This window comes from Carettochelys insculpta, chromosome 1 (assembly GCF_033958435.1).
Source record: "Carettochelys insculpta isolate YL-2023 chromosome 1, ASM3395843v1, whole genome shotgun sequence".
Classification (NCBI taxonomy): Eukaryota; Metazoa; Chordata; order Testudines; family Carettochelyidae; genus Carettochelys; species Carettochelys insculpta.
In genome coordinates, this window is record NC_134137.1 from 226,567,213 (window position 1) to 226,588,672 (window position 21,460).

General features: G+C 45.6%; 1 protein-coding gene across 5 annotated transcripts in view; it reads left to right on the forward strand.

Moving 5' to 3' along the window:
- Nucleotides 1-21,460, forward strand: part of CFAP91 (cilia and flagella associated protein 91) — a 130,102-nt gene that overhangs the window by 22,338 nt on the left and 86,304 nt on the right. For all 5 annotated transcript variants that reach the window (XM_075000566.1, XM_075000568.1, XM_075000567.1 and 2 more), the window contains 6 exons: nucleotides 209-391; nucleotides 514-656; nucleotides 6,164-6,280; nucleotides 9,081-9,152; nucleotides 11,025-11,171; nucleotides 19,206-19,427. In XM_075000566.1, the coding sequence (XP_074856667.1) occupies nucleotides 209-391; nucleotides 514-656; nucleotides 6,164-6,280; nucleotides 9,081-9,152; nucleotides 11,025-11,171; nucleotides 19,206-19,427 (884 nt within the window). The remainder of the gene's footprint in view (nucleotides 1-208; nucleotides 392-513; nucleotides 657-6,163; nucleotides 6,281-9,080; nucleotides 9,153-11,024; nucleotides 11,172-19,205; nucleotides 19,428-21,460) is intronic.

Sequence of the window (21,460 nt, forward strand, 5' to 3'; positions counted from 1 at the left end):
CTTTTGCCATTCCATTTTTACAAGTCTACAGCTCTGTATTCAAGATGAGGACATCCACAGATCACAAACTTGAATTCCCTATGCCATATTTGGTCTGTCAGCCACACTTTGTACTAGAGGAATGGCATCCTGACTAAACTTCTTAGGATCTAACTCTTTCAGAACTGTGTGTGTTAGGGAATGTCTCATGTTTGCATTTCCTTTTCAGCAATGAGAAAGTTGATAGCTAAAGGGAAGAATGTGGAGGGGAAGTTGGAGAGACGAGATGTCATCAAGGACTATACTGATTATGCATCACAGCCCTATGGACCTCTGTCCAGAATTGGTTATTTTCCAGACAACCATTCTGAACGTTATTTAGTAAAAAATCGCTTTCTTAACACTTATGATGGTAAGGCATCTTGGAAAATCTTAAATTATGTGTTATTGACTAAAAATACTAGCAGCCTGTACAACAATTCACATCTTTCTCTCTCTTCTACCCTGTCTCATACTCCACTCCACCTTTCCTAGGATTGCTTGAACTGGAGGCATCTCTCCCAGACTCTGTCACTCAACCCAAGACCAAAGCTCCAAAACCCAAGACTACCACTACTAAAGAGGGGTTTATTAAGCGGACTGCTAGGCTAGATATGGAACTGGCACAAGTTCACCAGGTATGATGCTGCTGCCAAGAGCAAGATAATTCTTTATAGATTTGAGATGAATTGTACACGGAAATGGTATTAGAAAGGCATATCTGTCAATATTTCCAAATTCAATTCCTAAATACCAATCTTATAAAGAGAGAAGTAAGGCCATTTATAGGTAGAGAACATATCAAGTGTTAATAACTAGTGGGTTGTTTGACATGATGGTACTCTTCTGTACTCAGTCTCCCTTTTTCTGTCTCCTCCATTCTCCCTCTTTTGTGCCTAGCTCCTCTTTATTTGCAGAGCTGGGAAACTGACCAGGGCTGCTGCCTTGGTCAGTTTCCCCACTCCTGTCAATAGCGGTGGGGAGGGTCAGGCTGTCACTCCTGACAAGAGCAGTTTCTCTGCTCCTGCCAGGCAGCAGCTGCTTCTGTCAGTGCAGGCAGCTGAGAGTCAAGCTCTCAGCTGCCACCACTGACAGGAGTGGGGAAACTGACCAGGGCAGCAGGGCTGGTCAGTTTCTCCGCCACTCAGAGTCACCTTAACCTGAGATATGCGCACCTCAAGTGAACGTATCTCTGGGGTCGACTCTACATACCATTTTGTCAATTTTATTAGCTTTTTCTTCAGATCCAGTTGTTAAGAAATATTTAATCATTCATAGTATATACATCTATATCGTCCATCTTTTCCTTTTCTAATTTGTTACAATGCATATACATATATTTACGCATATATATATATATATACACACAATAGTGTATATATATATATATATATATATTTATTTTTTAGTGTAGCACAGTAATGTATATAATACAGACAATAATGTTCTGTTAATGAAAGTAAAATCCTGTGTTGAAACAACTACCATTCTGCCTCAAATTCAATCATCAGACCTTATGAGAAACTATTGAATTTGATCACAACTTTGGGGGGGAAAGCCTTCAGGTGTGTAGAAAGTACTAGGGGCTGTCTTTATGAAGTCAGTACTGAACCAGTACACCCATATGGAGGCAGACTCAGTGCTGTTGGAGTTCTCTTGTCTTTTGCCTAGAACCAAGGACCTGGACACCCATGGTCATGATCAGATGGCAAGATTCTCCTAGCATTCTTCCAAAAGTTAGCAATGCTAGTTCATGCTTTTCTGGCTAGATTCTAATTTCAGCAATTGCATTCCTTCTGTCCAAAGGAATTCTCATTGCTTTGACGTAGTTAAGGTTCCCAAATTCCAGTCATGGGTTACAAGTGGTCCCCAGGGCTGGCTGGTTGAAAATGATGGCTCTTGTTCTTAGTGTCAACTGAGGGAAATAGGTGGATGAGGATAATTCAGAGTGAAAATAATAAAGGGGCCAGATTCTTACCTAATATAAATCAGTGTAGCTCCAATGACTTCAATGGAGCTGGACTGATTTACACCAGCTGTGGATCTGGCCTGCTGTGGTTGATTTTCCAAAAAGGGGACAACCTTTATTCCATTTAAAACACCTAAATTATGCATTCTTTGTGCAGAGACAATCTTCATATCTTTTACAATGAGTCTTACTTGTACCTGTAATTACTTGAAGACAGAGCCAGATCTGTCAATCAAGGCTTGTTGGGGGGAAAGCCGCACCTCTGAACACGTTGCGAGTCATCTTGAACTGGCTCCTTCAACTGCAGGGTGGCTTAACCAGTTCTGCTCCAAGAAACAAGAAAATAAAGCATTCAGAAAGGGATTGTTTTTATCTCAGTAATAGGTTTACTGGATTCTAAACACTGTTGGTCTGTTTAGCTTTGGGGCAGGAGCTCTGCAGCAAGATTGCCAGAAGCACTTTTCTGATATTGAAGTATCTGGCTGCAGCTGCTTCTAGTGTAGCATGTGTGGGCAGGCTGCTTTGGCAGGAGCATCTTGCAAGGAGCCAGAGAAAGACATTGGCAGAAAGGGGCGCAAAAGTGCCTGGGCTAGCTTAACCCTGCTTGCTGCAGATTGACCAACCCCTTCTGCTTTCATACTCTTTTCCACCCAGCTAGCCCCGGAGGGATGATGGAGAGAGCAACCCAGACATGAAGAAACAAGCAGGCAATAAAAGGCCTCTTAGCTTACCACTTACTTTTGACTCTTTCCTCTGCTGCCTTTAACAAGCTGTGAGTCAGCCCTTTTTTAGCTCTTCCTGCCTCTCAGATGCAGTGAGTCAACATGGCTGTGCCCTAGGAAGGTTTCCTTGTCTTTCTCTGAGGAAGAGATTTAGAGAGCAGCTATCAAGTTCAAGGAAAACCACTCAGAGGTCATCTTAAGAGTGATCTTTTCATGTGATACACTTACTTGCACAGCACAACAGCAGTACAGTTCTCCCTTCAGACCCCCTCTTCAGTGATAGTCTCCCTTCAGTCCTACAAATAAGTGGAGAGAAGACCCTTTAGATCAAAATATGCTTAGTGGTTGAGGTGTGAGACACTAATTAATTTTATTTTCCTCCTATAAATCTGAGAAACAGTGGCAGAAAGGTTAAAGGCATCAGAAAAGAATCTGCAGATTCAGAGCCTAGGAAGTCACTCCTCTACAAAGGAAGTTTCTAAGTCTCAGTTTTCCCAGTAAAATTATAAGCAAGCCATGCAGGGACTCGCTCTTCCTCCATCTCTTCTTTTTCTACTTTATCACAATACAGTTCTTCCCAGAGTAAAGGCTCTAAAGATAGAAGAAAGTGGTTGGGAAGCGAGGGGAGAGAGAGAGACCAGGAAATGCAGAGGAAACACATTTATCTTTCTGAGAGCCTACATGGCTTTTTACAGACTTGGACCTAGAGTCCACAGAGGAGGAAGCTGAGTTGTTTTTGAGAAGTAACTTAAAACCATTCTCAGGACTAATTAGGTGGTCTTCATATTCCTCCAGATAAGCTCCTTTAAAATTGGAAATGTGAGAAGAAAGGGGAGAGAAGCCTGGCTTTCACCTTAGAATTAAATGTCATTCCAAAACTGGGGTTATTGGCATCTGCCTCTTTCTCTAGTTGAAACCCAGAATATGAAAACTAAAACACCATCTACTTCAGACTGGTGTAATTTATTTCCCAGGGAAAAAGAAGGCTGAACGGCTCTAATCAGTTGTCTTTTCAAGTGCCCAAATATGCCAAAGTCTGAGGAGTACTCAAATGGAAATTCTTAAACTGATTACCATGGACGCCACAGTTCAGGATAGAGACCCTAAATTCCAGTGTAGCAACAGTTTTTAAGGAAAAGTATCCATCACTAATGGATCATCAGAATACCTATCTACACTCACTGTATGGACTTCCCACAGAAAATCTCTCAGCTTCACATGTAACACACACCGCTGCCACTCTGGTGCTCTGCATTTGGCCTATCTTCTGCTAATGTTTTCCAGAGTGTTCTCCTTGAGCAGAAAAGAGTTTGTATGTTAAGTGGAGCACCCTTTCTGAAAAAGGGCCGCAATCTACATTCTATTCTGAAATAACAAGGATTTGTCAACACTAAAGAGCTAAATGATGTCATGCAGTCTCAGTCTTAGGTGTATTCATAGATGTCAAATGATTACATTTATCTTCGACAATAATAAAAGATCTCTGGCACCAATATACCATTGTGAGAGAGTCCATTTGTCTTTTCCAGAAGCTGCTTTATCATTCTTCATGACCCATCCTCCCTTATGCTGTTGCAAGGGGGAAATCAGAAGGTCATGGTGCATTGGAATAAGGATTAGTGCAAGAAATTTCAACAACATGGTAGTTCATTCATGGAACAACTTAATCTAAGGTCAATGGCAAAAGATAAAAATGTTTGGATAGTCCCTAAGAGCTAAAACTCCTGTCCTGATCCACCAAGATATACAAATGTCTTTCAGTCTCTGTAGCTATAGTCATGCTCTTTCTCCAATGGCCAAGAACAGGTAGTTAGTCTGGACTGACTGGAGACATTAATTTATTTTTATGAGACTGCAAATGTAGGTGTAGCATGTTTGTGATGAAATTTAGTGGTAACTGTTATTTTTAAATGTTCCTATGTGAAGGGCAATCAGTGGAGTTTTTCCTTCTCCTGTGAGGAACCCCTTCAGCCTTAGGTCCTCATCCCATATCTTATCTCCTGGCAGATAACACATACTTCTGTTCTCCATATACACCATACTGGTAAAAGGCCTGTCTCTGCTTCTTAGTGGAGATTCACCAATCACATAGATCTGCCTTTTCCTAGCCATGGTATGACCCTTTGTCCTTCTTCCTTTTCTTCTTGGCTGCAAGTTGTCTTATCTTTTATTCTCCCTTGAAATATTCTGGGGGTCATACTGTGTCTTAGTCACAGTTTCTGGGGGTACCTGTGTTAGCTTGTATCTTCACAAAACAAAGCAAGCAGTCATGTAGCATCTAAAAGACTAACAATTTTATTTATTAGGCAGTGAGCTTTTGTAGAGAAGACCCACTTCATTAGATTGTTGAGGCTCTGAACACTGAGTATCTCTACTCGCTCTTCCTCTCTGCTTACAGGACCAGCTGCCCTTGTCTTCTTCCTTGCCCTCAGTCCGTTAGTTACTGCCTGTTAGGCCCTTTCTTCATTTTCCAACTCAGCAAACCTGTTCTTGAGCTGTATTTCTGCTTCATTAATCTTTTCCTCTGGCTGGCTGCCGTAGTCACATGCTTCCACTGGCCACTTTGCTCAGCGAGCAGTCTCCCTTCCAAGTTCTTCAGTCCAGCTGGCACCCTTAAGTCTTGACTTTTCAGCCTCCTTAACATCATCTGCTCAAATGCTTTTCAAAAACTCAACCATAGTTCCACCTGCATCTCCAAACCTCAGGTTCTTCTGTTTCATCCACTTTGTGAGGTGGTACTTCATACAAACAAAGCTCTTTTCAGGTACCCATTCTGGGATTGTGTATATCCTGCAGCTTCCACATGAGGTCATCTTCATTGTCTCTACCATTTGCCTTTCCACCTAAAGTCCTGTCAAGGAAAAAAATAGCGGGGGGGGGGGTGCAAAATAAAAACAAAACATCCTTCCCCCTCCAAATAGGAAAACTAAATCAGAACACCACAATCTCCAATTCATCTATTTTACAGCTCTTTTAGCTGGCTGGCTGGTAGGCCACCTTAATAGGACCCCAATCAAGAAAGCTAAGCCGTCTAATCAGGGTGCTGTGTTTCCCACAGTACACTGCCACCTACCAGCCTCTGCAAACTGAACCGAAAAAGAAAAAAGAAAAAACCCCACAGAACAGAAACAGCACACAACACACACAAAACTTACTGCCTTTAAGGAACAGCTTGTCTTCTCCTGTGTCTCCTCCCACAGAATTCCCATGCACATTCCCATTTACGGCTCTTTTTACTGGCTTCTTGTGCTGTTTTCTGTTTTCTTCACCCTACATCTGTGTGTGGTGGATATGAGCATGGAAGTAGTAGGTGATAAGATTAAAGGTACAATCCTGCAAGTTGCTGAATCTTCTCAACTCCCATGAAAACAAGACTGGGATCTGGTGTTGTGTGCTATCTAGTGAAGATTTTGCACACTGTATAGAAAGAACCTAAATTGTATGGCTGTTTCAGGCACTTCTAGAAAAGAAGAATAAAGTTAAAGAGCCAAAGAAGCCCCTTCGTTTCCTTCAGAAGATAACAAAACCTGTTCCTCGGCCCTTAACTCCAACACTGCTAAGCCCATCACCTGTAAGTTGGATGTTTCAGATGTTTTTGCTTTAAGTCCTGTATTAGGCACTATTAAGTTGCTAAAAGGGTGTGTAGGAAAATATGTAAGTTAGTTTTGTCTTCTTTACTCTGTTTTCTACTGAAAAATAAAACTGACAAGAAAGGCGCCACAACAGCTAGAGACTTGAGACTTCAGCGGGTCTGTCCTCAATGCCTTAAAGTGGTCAGAGCAGAGATGAAAGTAAGCTTGTATGCCCTGACTGCACATGAATGGAAAACGTTAGAGAGAACTCTGCTCCCGGCCCATCTTTGAGGGCTCTTCAGATAGTTAAAATGGAGTGGCTGGGCGAGCCGGCCTGCCATCTGGAAATGCAACAGCCCTAAGGCCTGCCCAGGGTGCCATTTAGGGATGTGAGGGACTGAATCCCCACCCCCCAAGCAAGATTTGTACAGGGATGCTGCTTGCCCTTCCCCTTCCTGCCACTGTCAGGGGCCCAGGGAAAGATGCAGAGTTTGCTGAATTCCTTAGTCTGGCTGAGGATGGCAGCAGGTAGAGGAGCTGTGCACATTGCTCTTGCTCCCTGACAGCATCAGGAAGGGAGAGAGCAAAGCGACGTTCTGGTATGAATCTGGAGGGGAGGGGAGGGGAGGGCTTCAGCTCCCTCCCAACCTTCCTGTACTTTTCCCACACTAGCCCCCTATCCTGAGCCCTGACTTGTGCACCCCACACATCCCCAGGCGTGGGCCCCTTCTGACCCTCCAACCCTGACTGCTACACCCCTCACACATTCCAGCTCTGTCCTGAGCCCCTCCTCATCACCCAACCCTGACTCCTTACCTTCCACACCCCACAACCCTCTGCCCCATGCCTGTCCTCACTCTCCAACCCTGAACCCTGCACTGCCCATACACTTCCAGCCCCCTTGCCGAACCCCTCCTCAATCCCAACCCTGATTCTTGTACCCCTCCACATCCCCACCCTCTGCCCGAAGCCCCTCCTTATCACCCAACCCTGACTCCTGTACCCTCCACACCCCACAGCCCTCTGCCCTGAGTCCCTCCTCACTCCTCCACCCCACCACATGCTCAACCCCATGCTTTGAGCCCCTCCTCATTCCCTAGCTTGATCCCTGCACCACCACATCCCCACCCCCTTTCCTGACACCAGCCCCCCACAACCCAACACTTCTCAACCCCCTTCCTTGCACCCCACGCGCTCCACCCCACATTTAAATTTCTTACAGGTATGTCTGATCACATCCCTCACAACCTCCTGCCCTGAGGGTCCCCTGGGGAGGGGGGCTTACAATGCAACAGGACCCATAAGAAATGTAAGTTACTTTCACTCTTAGGTCAGAGGTGCAATTATCTTGGGAATTGTAACATTCCCACAAGCTCATAGGCTATTCCTTACCCCCTCCAATATCCTACATTCCTGTCTTCTCTAAGATCCTTTATTCCCCATCCTCCTGACCACGGATTCCTCTGCCCCCTCCTACTTCTGCTGAGTGCATTAGGTAGGGTTATGCATCCCCTCATGTTTTCTGTTGGGAAGAAAAAAGCAGCAATATTTTTCTCCCCATGAAGGACAATCATTCATGGAGCTGAACAGTTGTACAGCTCCAAATACAGGGAGGAGCTCTGCGTCTACCATACCTCAAGAATGTAAATAAATCCTGTGGGGCATTGTTTTAAACCTTGCTGGCACTTGGTGTCTGTTTTGTAATAGCTGGGCCTATAAATTCATTCTAATTTGACCTCACAATGAAAAATGAACAAAAGTTTATAAAATGTCTCAATCACCTATAACTGTAAATGTTAGTGGGGCGTGGGGGAGGTGTAAAGATCACATTAAATGAATCAGTCAGAACAAAAAGACCTAGTGTTATAGTTCATGAACTGTGCTAAGGCCTTTCCAGATAAACAAGAAAAGTGTGGAAATCAACGAACCAAAATTGAAGTGTCAGAAATTAGTCCTAATTTGTGGACCAAATGAGGGATGGCCCATTCCATCCATCACTCCATTTTGGGGTCCTGAAAAAGAGAGTGTGGAGGAAGCCGACTATTGCAACTCTGGCTGACTTAAAGATGGTATCCATTGTGGTTGCCATCCCCCACTATCTCCCTGGGCCTCTGGAGCTTCTTCAGCCTAATCCCAAACATAGAGAGAGAGCCAGATGATCTCACCACCTCCACTGGTTCTGACCCACTATCTGGAATATAAGACTTTGTCATACATATCCCTGTAGTAGGAAGAGAGCTTAGATGTGAGGCCTTATATGAGAGACCTAGTGTAAGGCAGGACCTGCTCAAAGAATCTGCCAAGAGCAGGGCTGATAGTGCAGAGATGCACATACCTCAGAAGTGCTAGTCACAGAACGCTCATGCAAACATACCCTGATATCAAGTGGCACCAGAACATGCCAATCACAAGGATGGTGCAAAAACATTCTCTAAGGTAACAGGAACATACTGATCCCTCTTAAAAGCTAGCAAGATTATAGTTCTTTTTAATCCATATTTTAATTTTTGCTACCCTGCACCTCTCCTGATCTTTTGTTTTACTGTTACCTGAACTACCTTTTGAAACCCCAGTTTAAATTTTGTATGGTCTGTCCCATAATTTGAAAATACAGACACAAATATTTTTGACTCATCTTCCAGCCTCTGGAAATCAGAAGAGTGATAATCAAACTCGCTGAGAGAATAAATGCATCAGTTGTATTCTGAGAAGGCTAATTAAGAGGGATGGCTCTTTCAGGTTTCCTTCACCCTAAAATAAATACTTAATTGTAACAAGATTATTGTTGTGTGTTGGCAGAGAGAAGAGGAGCTAGAACTGGCAGTGATCTTTTTGCAGAAGTTAATCCGAGGCAGAGCTATTCAGAACATGGTATTCTTTGTTCTTTTGACTGTTTCTGTTTTCAGAATGCTGAAAGGTATTATTGAGGATATACTAAAAATCTGTTTCCAGTAGCACTGAGCTAATCCAGGCCTGAAGTGGTTGAATAACATATCCTCCTGTCCTTACCCCATGTCACTGTGAGGCTGAGGGTCCTGCTCTCCATCCCAAATTTCTGACAGGAACTTCTAGGTTCCTATCTGTGGCGCTTTCTCCTTTAGGCTGTCCACTGACCACTGATATTCTTTGTGGACATATTCAGGGTTTGTTGTTGCATCTTTCTGTACAGGTATGGTCACTTTTGATCATTTTGCTGTCTTGCGGGGAATGTCCTATTGTATAGACCTGCTAGTTCTCGGTGTGCCATTTGCATTAATACTTAGTATTGTTTTAACGTTCATGCAGAACGCAGGTGGGAGATGATAGGCTCTGTGTTAGTTAGTGATGTAGGTTTGAAAAAGTATTGGTATGAAACTTGGATTTCCTGAGTCTTCCCCCATCTGGAGTGGTCTGATAGGAACAATGACTTTGATGCCGCTGCAAGGATGTTGACTCACAAACATTTTTAGAGTTTCCCCACTAAGGCTTCCCATCATTTTCGAGGCTACTCACCAGCAATTGCAATTAGCTCTGAAATCTGTCTGATTTGGGTGTGATGCTTTTGTACACATGGGCTGGTAGCTTGGAATATGTTTCCTTCCTATCACTCCAGAGCACGCCCGTCCTTTTCACAGAGCCCTCCACTCCCCACTACACACATGCAGCAGAGCAGCTGTCACTGGACCAGTGGGGGAAACAGAAGGAATTGCTCTTGGAGACACCACACAAGGCAACAGCAGTATCTGTGCCCTCCCCAAAACCTTACTGCTGCAGGGAGTGCTGCTAACCAATCTGTGAACAATCCCTAATCCCTCAGAGAGGGGAGGAAGGCGCATCTTAGCTGTTTTTCTGCCCTTCTGTTGCTAGGGTCATATATGAGGTGAGGCAGGGGACAGCGGATACTGGAACAGGAGAGCAAAAGAAAGGGGCGTAGCCAGGCCTGCCAATGGAGAGGGCACATGGGACAGTTGCAAAGGGTCCCTTTGAACTGCCACCGTAGTGCCACTCCATGTGCCTGCCTTAGGCCCTGCCCCTTCCAGGGAGGCAGCTAAGAGGGTGCATGGTGGGGCCTGTAGAGGAGGGAGCAGGAAGACTGCCACTCCTGTTGGTCAAAGGGACATGAAGATGGGCTCACTTGTATTATTAGTATGTGTTTGAGGTTGAATTTTTTGCCTGAAATAACTCCCACTTCCACAGGGGAGGAAAGCATGTCTTTTCAGAGCTCAAAGATTGGTATTTGCTAAAGAAATATGTGGCTTTTGAATGACATAAGAATTCTTTAATGGGGAGGCAAGGGGGAAACATTGGATTTTTTTTTTTTTTAAAGTTAATGAGGTTGGCAATTCTACCAGCAATTTAAAGTCCATTCCAACATGTGTATAACTCACTTCTGAATGTACAAAGATTCTTTTTTTTGGGTCGTACCCTCTGGGGCTACAGTTCTGGATAAGTCCTAATATTAAATCCAAAAAGAGGTTCTCCTTTGAGAAAGTAGTAGAGATCTGAGATCTGTCTTGCATTCAGCGCATGTGAGGTTTAGCTAACAGCTATGGTGTGTGTTTAGACATGCCGTTGGATTCATTATAGATGGTTTTGTTTCCTGTCAGTAGCACCAGAGATTTTCTTTAACGGTCCAAGTGCTAAAGGCAGAGAATGTGGTACTGGAAACAGATGACTGCAACTTTGGAGGAAGATATTTTCTGTTTGTAAAACTTTAAGATTATATCTTCCGTTTAATTCACATTTGTTAATTTTATTTGAAAGATGTTTGAAGGGAAAGAGAAGCGATTGGAACTGATCCGGGAACTGCGCACCACTCACGCACTTCAAGAGGATGGGAAGCTGCTTAAGAAGGCAGAGAAGCAAGTCACATTGGCCTTACAGCGACAACGTGACTTGCATGAGCACAAGGTTTGGCTATTAAGATAAAGAGCATAACACACACCCACTCACGGATTCCTCCATTCCTTTCAGTATTTGTTTCTTTCTCGTAATGATACGTACATAACGATACAATGTAACATATCAAAATTAAATGTATTGTTCACATCGAAGAAAGCATCACAGGTGACACAAACTAAACTTCCTTACTGAGAACAAGGATTGAATGGATACAGGCACAAACTTTTCTGCCATTGCTGTAATGGTTTCCATCCTGAGAGGCTTGCATACCTGAAATTTCTAGGACTCTCAGTTGATGAAAAATGTGCCTCACCTTGATTGCTTTCCCAGGGCTTGAGGAAAAAGACTAGGATTCTCCCAATCTCAGGGTTTTTAATTTAGTTAACACATGCATAGAGTTCACCTACAACTGTACAGTAAGTTCTGTGTACTTTTCTTTATGGACATCATCATCAGAAACCATGGGTTCATTACCTGTTGGTGTCTGTTGCCTCTCTCGTTATTTCCTTCCATCTTTCCCTGTCCAGTGTGGAGTGGCTTAGTTTCTGTAGACTAGCTCCGCACCAATCTACTATATCATCTACCCATTCTCTGTGGGGTCTGCCTCTCCTGTTCGAACCATCCATTATGCTGAACACCAGGGTCTTGATTTTTTATTCATTGTTCATTTTGCAAATATGCCCAAATAAGCTGTAACTTCCATTGTATAACCTTCTGCAGTAGGTTGTCTTTCAGCTGTATGTTCCTATATAATTCCTTATTGCTGACCTTCTGCATCCATCCTATTATCAGGATCTTTCTATAGCTCCTCTCGAACACCAATATTCTTCAAAATCTCTCTGAGATGTGTATTATGTAGTATGATTATGACAACAGTACCGTTTTGTGAATGTCCTTATTAAATTATGCTTTCTTAAAAAGGAAACTTCCAAGAGACCTTCAGTCCTGTTAAATGTTTTTATATTTGTGTGCGTATTTCAGAAAACTGTTAGCAACTCTCATTTTCAAGAGGCAGTGATGGCCATTCCATAGGTCAGTAGATCACATGGCCATACTCTCCAGATCATTACTTTGTCGTGGTGAGTGAGCTTGTGTGTTCCAGTGAACCCTAGAGCAATGCAGCAGGGAGTCTTGTGCTCCCAGCAGGCTCACCCAGGGCAGCAAGATCAAGGGGGAGGTCCAAATAAAGAATGATCTTAAAAGTCCTCAATGGCAGAACAGGCGGAGGATAGGAAAGGTAATGCTACAACGGCTGTGAAGGCAGGTGAAGGCTGCAGCAGGCAGGAGACTCCCAGTTGTCATGGTTTCTGTGCCATTGCACCTGAGTTTTCTATCCATCAGTAACTGTGTGGTGGCTGCAGTACAATAGTCCCTCACTTTAAAAGAAGTCATGCACAGGCATCTGCCTCTGTGTACTACTCTCCCAAACTTAAGCCCTACAGCAACTGGTAAATGGCGACGGAAGCAGAATTGCGAAATCTGGAAGCTTTTAGTCATGAACCAGCATGTAGGTGGTGGACGTATGTATCGGTCATTCCGTTTTGAGGACGGAAGTGTTAGAATGGTCTGGCTGCTGCATTCGTGACTGAGCAGCCCCATTTAGGATCCACTCTGCTTACCCTACATGGGGAGAGGGCTGGAAAACGTGCCCTAAGCATAGTTCACCTCCATGCAGTCAAAAATCAAACAGTAAATATTGGAACATGGGATATTCAGACTCTGTTGGACAACCCAGACCATGAGCGACCTGAAAGATGCACAGCAGTTATTGCCCAGGAGCTGCGAAGATTCAACATTGGTATTGCTGCTCTGGCAGAAACATGTAGACCAGAAGGAAGGCTAAGAGAAGAAGGTGGAGGGTATACGTTTTTCTGGAAAGCAACCCCAGAGGAAAAAAAACAAATTCATGAAGTAGGATTTACCGTCAGAAACAAACTGCCAAAGACCCTATCTGAAGTCCCTGTTGGCACCAGTGAGTGTCTCGTGACTCTCTGCTGGAAGCTTGCCAAAAACCAACAGGCAACTATCAGTGCTTATGCACCAACTCTAGATGCCAAAGATGACGTGAAGGAGAAGTTTCTACACTCAACTGGACACAGTCCTGACAGACACACACCCCCAAAGAGGACAAGATTGTTCTCTTGAGGGATTTTGGTGCCAGGGTCGGAAGAGACGCAGATCTCTGGCAGACTACCATCGGGAAAGGAGGAGTCGACAACAGCAAGTCCAGTGGAGTGCTCCTCCTTACAAAATGTGGGGAACACGAGCTCGTGATCACAAACACCCTGTTCCACCAGAAAAAACAAATTTAAGACCTCATGGCAACATCCTCTATTGAAGCACTGGCACCTCACAGACTCTCTCATTTTCCATGCTTAGGATTAGTGTGATGTCCTCCTCACACGTGCAACGACTAGTGCTGATTGATGGACTGATCACTGCCTTATTCAATCAACAAATGATGATTAGGATTCTCACCAAATGGAGAAGTCAAAGGAAATAGATCTGATGAAAGATCAGTGTACAAGGCTTGAAGGACCCCATTGACAAAGTGACTTCTAGATAACGCTCCAAAGGAAGCTGCCTGAAGTACACCCTGAAGATGTGGAAGAATACTCGTGTCGGTTGAAAACATGCCATCATTGGAGCTTGTGGAGAAACCATTGGCTACCAGACCAGGAAGCATCAGGACTGGTTTGATGAGAATCATGCGGAAATTGAACGCTTGATTGAGATAAAAAGGAAAACCTTTGGGGCCTGGCAAAGCGAAAATCAATTGTACGACAAAGAGAAAGGCACATGCCAAGGCAGAAGTGCAACATAAAACAAGGACTCTGGAAAAATCCGTGGTGGACTGAGAAGGCACGAGAACTCCAGCATTTTGCAGATATCAATGATACAAAGGGTTTCTTCAGTGCTGTTTATGGATTGAGAAACCACGGAATCAATCCCCTGAGGTCGAAGGATGGTACCCAGCTCTCGAAAGACAACAAAGCCATTGCTTCTAGGTGGAGGGAGCACTATAATGAGGTCTTGAACTGCCTCTCCACCGTGGTCCTAGAATTCCTTGACCAAATCCCTTAGCAACCATCTAGAGACGATCTCTCAACACTTCCTACTTTGCATGAGGTCCAAGCTGCCATCAAAGCGATGAAGTGCAACAGGGGAATGGGACTAGATGGAATCCCCACTGAAGTCTTCAAAGGTGGTGTGTCAGAGCTCTACAAACAGTTCCGCCTCCTGATTCTCAAGATCTGGGATAGGGAGCCGATGCCACAAGATTTCAGAGAAACACTTGTCAGTCTTTTCAAGAAGTGTGACAAGTCGAACTGTGGAAACTATTGTGGCATCTCCCTCCTGGCAACATCAAGGAAAGTCTTAGCTCAAATCCTTGCAAGCCAATTCCTGCCACACTCAGAAGAAATTCTCCCAGAATCCCAGTGTGGCTTTGCTGTTACTTGAAATGGTCAGGACATGATCTTCACTGCCCAGCAATTGCAAGAAAAATGTCGTGAACAAAACCAAGCCTTACATATGAGTTTCATTGACCTGACCAAAGCATTCAGCTCAGTCAGTCGTAGCACCCTGGGGACCATCCTCTCAAAGATCAGCCGCCCCAAAAAATTCATTAGCATTTTAAGGCTACTTCATGACAGCAGGTCTGCCACAGTATTGAGCAACAACAGATCCCAAAATGACTCCTCTGAGGTCAGAATGGGATTCAAGCAAGGCTGAGTCATTGCCCTGTCCCTGTTCTGCATCTTCATCACCATGACCCTTTACCTCATTGATGGCAAGTTTCCAGATGGTGTGAGGGTTGTCTATAGAATGAACAGAAAGCTTTTCAATCTCTGGAGCGTGAAGGCTAAAAAGCAAGACCTTCACAACCTTGATCATGGAGCTTCAGTATGCAGATGACTATGTGGTTGTTGGCTTTTTCCCTCACAGCCCTGCAGACCATCTTAAGTGCCTTTGCTGAAGCGTACAAGAATCTCATCCTCACAATGAACATCAAAAGACCAAGCTGCTTGACCAGCCTTCACTGACAAGACAGTCTCATGCACATGCTGTTGAAATGAATGGAGAACTGCTGGCAAATGTAGAGCACATCCCATACCTTGGAAGTTATCTTTCCGCTAAAGTCGACATTGATGTGGAAATCCAGCATCGTCTAAGTCACGCAAGCTCTGCTTTCACCTGCATGAGACAAAGGGTCTTTGAGAACCAGGACATTTGTTCCAAGACAAAGCTCCTTGTTTAGCATTCAGTGGTTGTTCCAATGCTGCTATATGCATGTGAAACCTAGACAACATACAAGTGTCACTTGAATGCACTTCAACAATATCAATACTGCCTCAGAAGTATCTGAAATATCTTCTTGGGAGGATAGGTGCACAAACACTGTCGTCCTGGAAGAGTAAAAAATGACCAGCATTGAAGCCATTATCATTCAACAACTTCATTGGATTGATCACATATTTGGATATCTGATCAGCGCCTCCCAAAACAGACTCTGTTTTTCGAATTGGAGGAAGGACAGAGGAGCGCTGGGGCCAGTGGAAGCAATATAAAGACATACTGAAGGCACGCATGAAAAAGTTCAGCATTGGTGTCAATACTTGGGAGAACCTTGCCCAAGACCATACCATGTGGAGAATGATAATCCATGAGGGGGTGGTGCAATTTGAGAGGTTCCACCACAGTGCAGATGAGGAGAAGTGGAGAAGAAGAAAAGAGCATCAAAAACTACCCTGCATCCCTCCAACAGCTGCTAACACCTTCATCTTCTGTGATAAGATCTGCAGCTCCAGAATTGGGTTGATCAGCAATTAATGGACTCACAAATAGGAGGGTGACATGAAGACGTCTGACTCGACAAGCAATCACATGGCCATTTGAACTTTGTGATGTAAAATTCACTTTATAAGGTCATACTTCCCAAGGCATTCCACAAAGGGAGAATAAAACTACAAGCAATTCTGCAGCTAGAAGGAGTGTAATCACTTTAGACAGATGGGCATGATCAGAAATCACATGTTTTAGGGGAGTGTTGACTTTAGGCAAAATTCTGACAACATTAATCTTGGAATGTCTTCAGCAGTATCTCTGTCCTGCCCAAGAAATCCTTACACAATAAAAGTTAAGAAGTGTCTCATAATGGTCCCATATCATCTGCCCTTGCTGGTATAATGGGAAGAGTAAATCCTCATCCTTCCATAATTCTCACAGCCCCTGGGGCACAACAGGAGAGCTGTCCATTCTAGCTCTGTGTTACAGTGACATTTTTTACATTCTAGACACTGGTTTGGAAAGGGGTAGTGTCTTGGAAAATGGTACATAACATAGGACAGCCTGTTTATTACTGGCTGCTAGCCAACATTGTTTTGTTTTGTTTACATGAATTTATAATATGCACATTCCAGGCCTTCTGAGCCTTTGCAACAATAGAAGAACATCTGAACCATCTTCAGAAAGCATGTTTTGCCTAAGCTTATTGCTATGTCATTAATAGTGGAGATAATGAGCGTACACAATATCATTACATTTCCAGAACACAGTCATCCACACAAATCCAACAAAACAGTGGGTCATTAGGGTTAGGCGCATGGAAGGTGGTTGGAAATACTTGGGTTCTATTGCCAGCTCTGCCATAGATTCCCTGGAGTGATTGTGATGGTGGTTGGTTCAGAAGCACAGTGAGTGTAAATCACTACCATTTGGATCTGCAAGCATATTATCATCTTTCATAGGTATAAATGACATCACAATATATAAAACAGTAGAGAATCAGACTCCTTGTATGACCTCAGCAAATCACTGCAACTTTGTGCTTCAGTTTCCCCATTGGTAAAATGGGGATAAGACCTACCTTATTTCAAAAAAACACTGTGAGGTTTTATTAATTAATGTTCATAAAGTGCTGCGAGCTCCTTGGCTAGAAGGTGCCAGTGAGGTGGAGTATAGTTGTTACAGCATTACATTCCAGTGTTCAGAAGAGACACCTTTGTCCCCCCAGACTGCCAACATGAGAATGGTACAAAGCAAACATTTTGTATCCTCTCAAGTGTTAAAAATTAATTTGCACTGTGATTATGCAGTCCTCTAAACAATTTATTCTAGCATATACTTATCCTATAAAGATTTGACTTTCTGAATCCCAGGTAGGTGCTATGCTTGCAATTACTGGCCCTGACTCTTCATTCCATTTCAGTTAGACTCAGCACAGAAATACATATATACATATCTCAAAGAACTAGAAGGGACCTTGAGAGGTTGCTGAGTCCAGTCTCCTGCTCACTCAGCAGGACCAAGCACCCTTCTTGACAGATTTTCTTTCTTTTAAATCTATTTGTCCCAGGCTCCTAAATAGCCTCCTGAAGGATTGAACTCACAACTACTGGTTTCCAAAGCTATGCTCAAACCACTGAGAAATGGCACTGCTGAATGTGGTTTTATGTCACTTTTGAATTGCCCATATTCCAAGCCTGATCACTGAGCCAATTCCCTGGCTAAGTGAGAGTAGCCTGAAAAGCTTCTGTAATTTACTCTCTTCCTGCAATGGCAATCTATGTATGTCTCAGCAGCCCACAATAGCTGGCATATAGTGTATTCTGGTCCCTGTAGGCCAGGGATTCCCAACCGATGGGTCGGGACCCAAAAATGGGTTGCCGTTAGATTTTTTTAAGGGTCATCGGCTGGTCTCTTAAGGAGCCATCAGCCACCTGACTCCTCTTCGGCTCCCAGTCCCTGCCCTGCAGTGCTGAAATGGAACTCAATTTAATTGGTTTAACAGCCGGCAGGAGGGCTCGTGCCCTTAAACTAATTAAATTGAGTCCCATTTCAGCATGGCAGGGCAAGGAATTGCCCTGCTGCAGGTGGGGGAAGGGAGTAGGAGAGCTGGGGTTAGCTAGGCAGAGAAGGAGGTGGCCCAATGAAGGATCAGCCGGGTTAGCAGCAGCAGCTTGGAACTCCCCTGTGAGCAAGGTGAGGGCGCCTAGGTGGCTAAGACAGGGTTAAGCCTGGGGATGGGGGGATAGAAGGGGCTGAGAGATGGTCATGGCTCCGTGTCCCAGCCAACTTCCACCACACTGTTGTGGGGTCCTCCACAATCCCTGCCTGGGATCCCACAGCTGGAGCTGCCAGCCAGGGCTAAGCGCCCATGCCAGCTTCAAGCTGCAAAGCTACAGGGGTCCCCCCCCACACCCCGGCCAGGGATCCTACTGCTGGCAGTGCCGGACAGGTCTCAGCGCCCCAGCCGGCTTAAAGCTGCGGGTCTGTGGTGGTTCCCCCAACCCCAGCTGAGGTCCCTCGCATGGTGCTGCCAGCCAGGGCTCAGTGCCCCAGCTGGCTTCAAGGTGCGGGGCTGCAGCAGTTCCCTTCACCTCAGCCAGGGATCCCGCAGCTGGTGCTGCCAGCCAGGTCTCTCCGCATCCCAGCTGGCTCCCAGCTGCAGGGTGCCCGCCCCATATCCCCACCCCAGTTTTTAGAAATGTTATGCAGGACAGGCAGCCCTGACTGGGGATCCTGTAAGTGGTGTTGCCTCTCCCACATAAGTTTTCCAAAAATCTGGCAACCCTATCTGAGAGGGGTTTAAGCTTGCAGGGGAGGGGTGACAGGGTTTTAAGCTGATGGGGGGATGGGGCGGAGGGGGTGTGTTTTTCCTAGGGGAGAACCTCTGCTGCCTCTCCCCATCCCCACGTTTTGAATTGCCTTGAGTCACAAGGTCTTCCTGAATTGTCAAAATGGGTCCCGTCTCGAACAGGTTGGGAACCACTGCTGTAGGCTAAGGGCTGCGAAGGGGGCAGCACAGAGCCATTCCAGTCATCCTTCACCAAGGGGGAATTCCCCAGAAATATTCCCACCTGTTGAGATCTGCAGAGCTTGCATACATAGGCCAGGGCAGAGTGCAGAATCAAGACTATTGTTTTTAAAAGAAAAAGGCAGAACAGAAATTTATCCTTATGCCTGGTGTGTGAGTGAGATTCTATGAGACTTGCATTCTTCAGGGTATTAAATACAATTCTTGTTTGTTTTTGTTTTAAGCTGTCGTTGGTTGAAAACCACTTGGCTCGAATCGAAGGGAGGGCACTAGCGAACATGTTCGATTTCCTGTCCAAAGAGCTGGTGAGGCTTCAGGAAGAAAGGAAGGTCCATGCTTTTGCCATGCTGGCTGAGAGGCAACGGCGCATCCGGGAAGCAGAGGAGAGTGGCTGCCGCCAAGTAGAAGAGAGACGCCGCCGGGAAGAGGATGAGATCTTCAAACAGGCAAGTGGAGCAGACACAATTCTTCAGTCAGCCTAGCTATTGTCTCTTAGGGAGGTGGATTACCTACACCAATGGGGGAATCTTTTCTGTTAATATAGGAAGTGTGTACTCTAACATTTAGAAAGTATACACGTCCTCTGTCTTTTCACCTCATGTCATGGATGAATCTCAGTCTCTAGCCCTGGCAACACAAAGCTCCTCCATTTTCTTCACAGCCGTGGCCAAACAGTCTAGAAGATCTGCCTGGATTATATCTCCAAGGCTAATGCTTCATCACAGAGTTTCCCAAATGGTATTCTGTGGAACCCTGGGGTTCCGCAAGAAAATTGCAGTGCAAGAGCTGACTCCTGTGCAGCTCCTGCCCTGCCACCACTCAAACAGTAGAGATTAATTTAGTTGGTTTAACGGGTGGCAGGAGGGATCCAGCCGTTAATTCAACTGAATTTAGTTCCGTTACTTCAGCGGTGGCAGGGCAGGGAGCCACAGAGAGCCCCTCGCTTGCCCCGCTACCTGGGCGGCCACACCACTCCAGTGGGCATGGTGCAGCTCACCCCTGCCCTCGGAACACCTCCACGCCAGCGTTCCTTCCGCAGGGCACAGGTGGCCACCCAGTGCAGGCTCCCCAGCCATGGATGGGTTAGTCCTGTGAGACAGTTTGGTTCTGAGGGATTAAGCCTGGGGATGGGGCTGAGAGAGGTTAAAAGAGTGAAGATATGGGGTAAAATTTGGTGATGGGGGGTGGATTTGGGGGCTGAGGTGAGTAAAGCCTGGAGATGGTGCGGGAGTTTTGGGGCCCGAAGGGGTCACAGCCTGGGAATGGGGTTCTGCAAAATTTTTTTAGTTTAAAAGGGTTCCATGGCCAAATAAAATTGGGAAACATTGCTCTGTCGTAAGTCACCCTACACAGGGTCAAAGCATGAGGTCTGCTTGCTCACAAAATGTTTTTAACAAGAGATTTGCTTTTGAGTGTGTAGGTGGGTCCCACCAGTGGCAGGGGGGCCTAGAGGCTAGGTCTCCTCAGCACCTAGGGATCTGAGGAGTAGGACTCCTGCCTACTCCCTAGAGTCTGTAGCTTTCGTTTGGGGCGTGGCTCCAAGAGTCTAGTTTCCCCCTGCTTAGATGGAGTGGTTTGTGGGGGTTCTTCTGTGAGCCTGGGGGAGGGTTTGGAGGTTGTATCCTCCTGCAGCCAACCCAGGGGCAACTTCGGCTTAGGCTCTGTGGGTGTCGGAGCCAGTTCCTGCCTCCTTGCAGGTCAGCCCTGAACTGGGCTAGCTTCCTTGCTTTTATCCTGCCTCCAGGCCTGACATTGGCTGCAGGTGAAACAGGGTGGGACCAGTTGGGCCAGCAGGCTCTGTTTAGTCCCCGCACTGCCAGGCCTTCCTCTCACTCCCTTACAGAGTGCTTGTCCACCTGTCCATTCCACTCTAAGTGTGTGCACGTTCAGTGCGCTGAAGTCAGAGATTTTGGTTGCAATACTGAGGGGTGCAGGGTTTGCCCTGCACGTCCTCATGCTGAGAGCCACAGGTTACTTCTCAGGAACTTCTGCACAACTGCAGTGTAGCTGGAAAATGGCCACCTGCAGATTCCCTTTTCTTCCTTTCAGGTTTCTTTGAGGAAGCAAAGAGAAGCTGCACCAGTACTCACTCACCACCGTATGGCGGCTCAGCAGCTCAGATGTGTCTGTTTGGGCAGATGGGAAAGAGGAAATCACTGGGCATAGGGAGGGGAAATCTGAGGATTCTCTGTCTGCCTAAGGATGTTCATCGCAGCTGGAGGAGGAGAGGAGGACAGAGGTGGAGTTTCTCCTGCCCCTTCTCTGCAGAGAGCAGCAGGGCCTGGGTCAGCTCAAGTACCAGAAACTTCCCCTGGCTGCAGAAAGCCCTGCACTACAGTGGCAGCCTGTGGGAGCAGGTGGGGTTGCAAGGCTTGAGGGTGTTCCAGGTTGAGGGGGGCTGAAAGCTCCGAGGGAAGGTGTGTTGGGCAGAAGCACTGTGGTTGGGCCGACAGGAGGACTAGCTCCCTGTATAGTGACC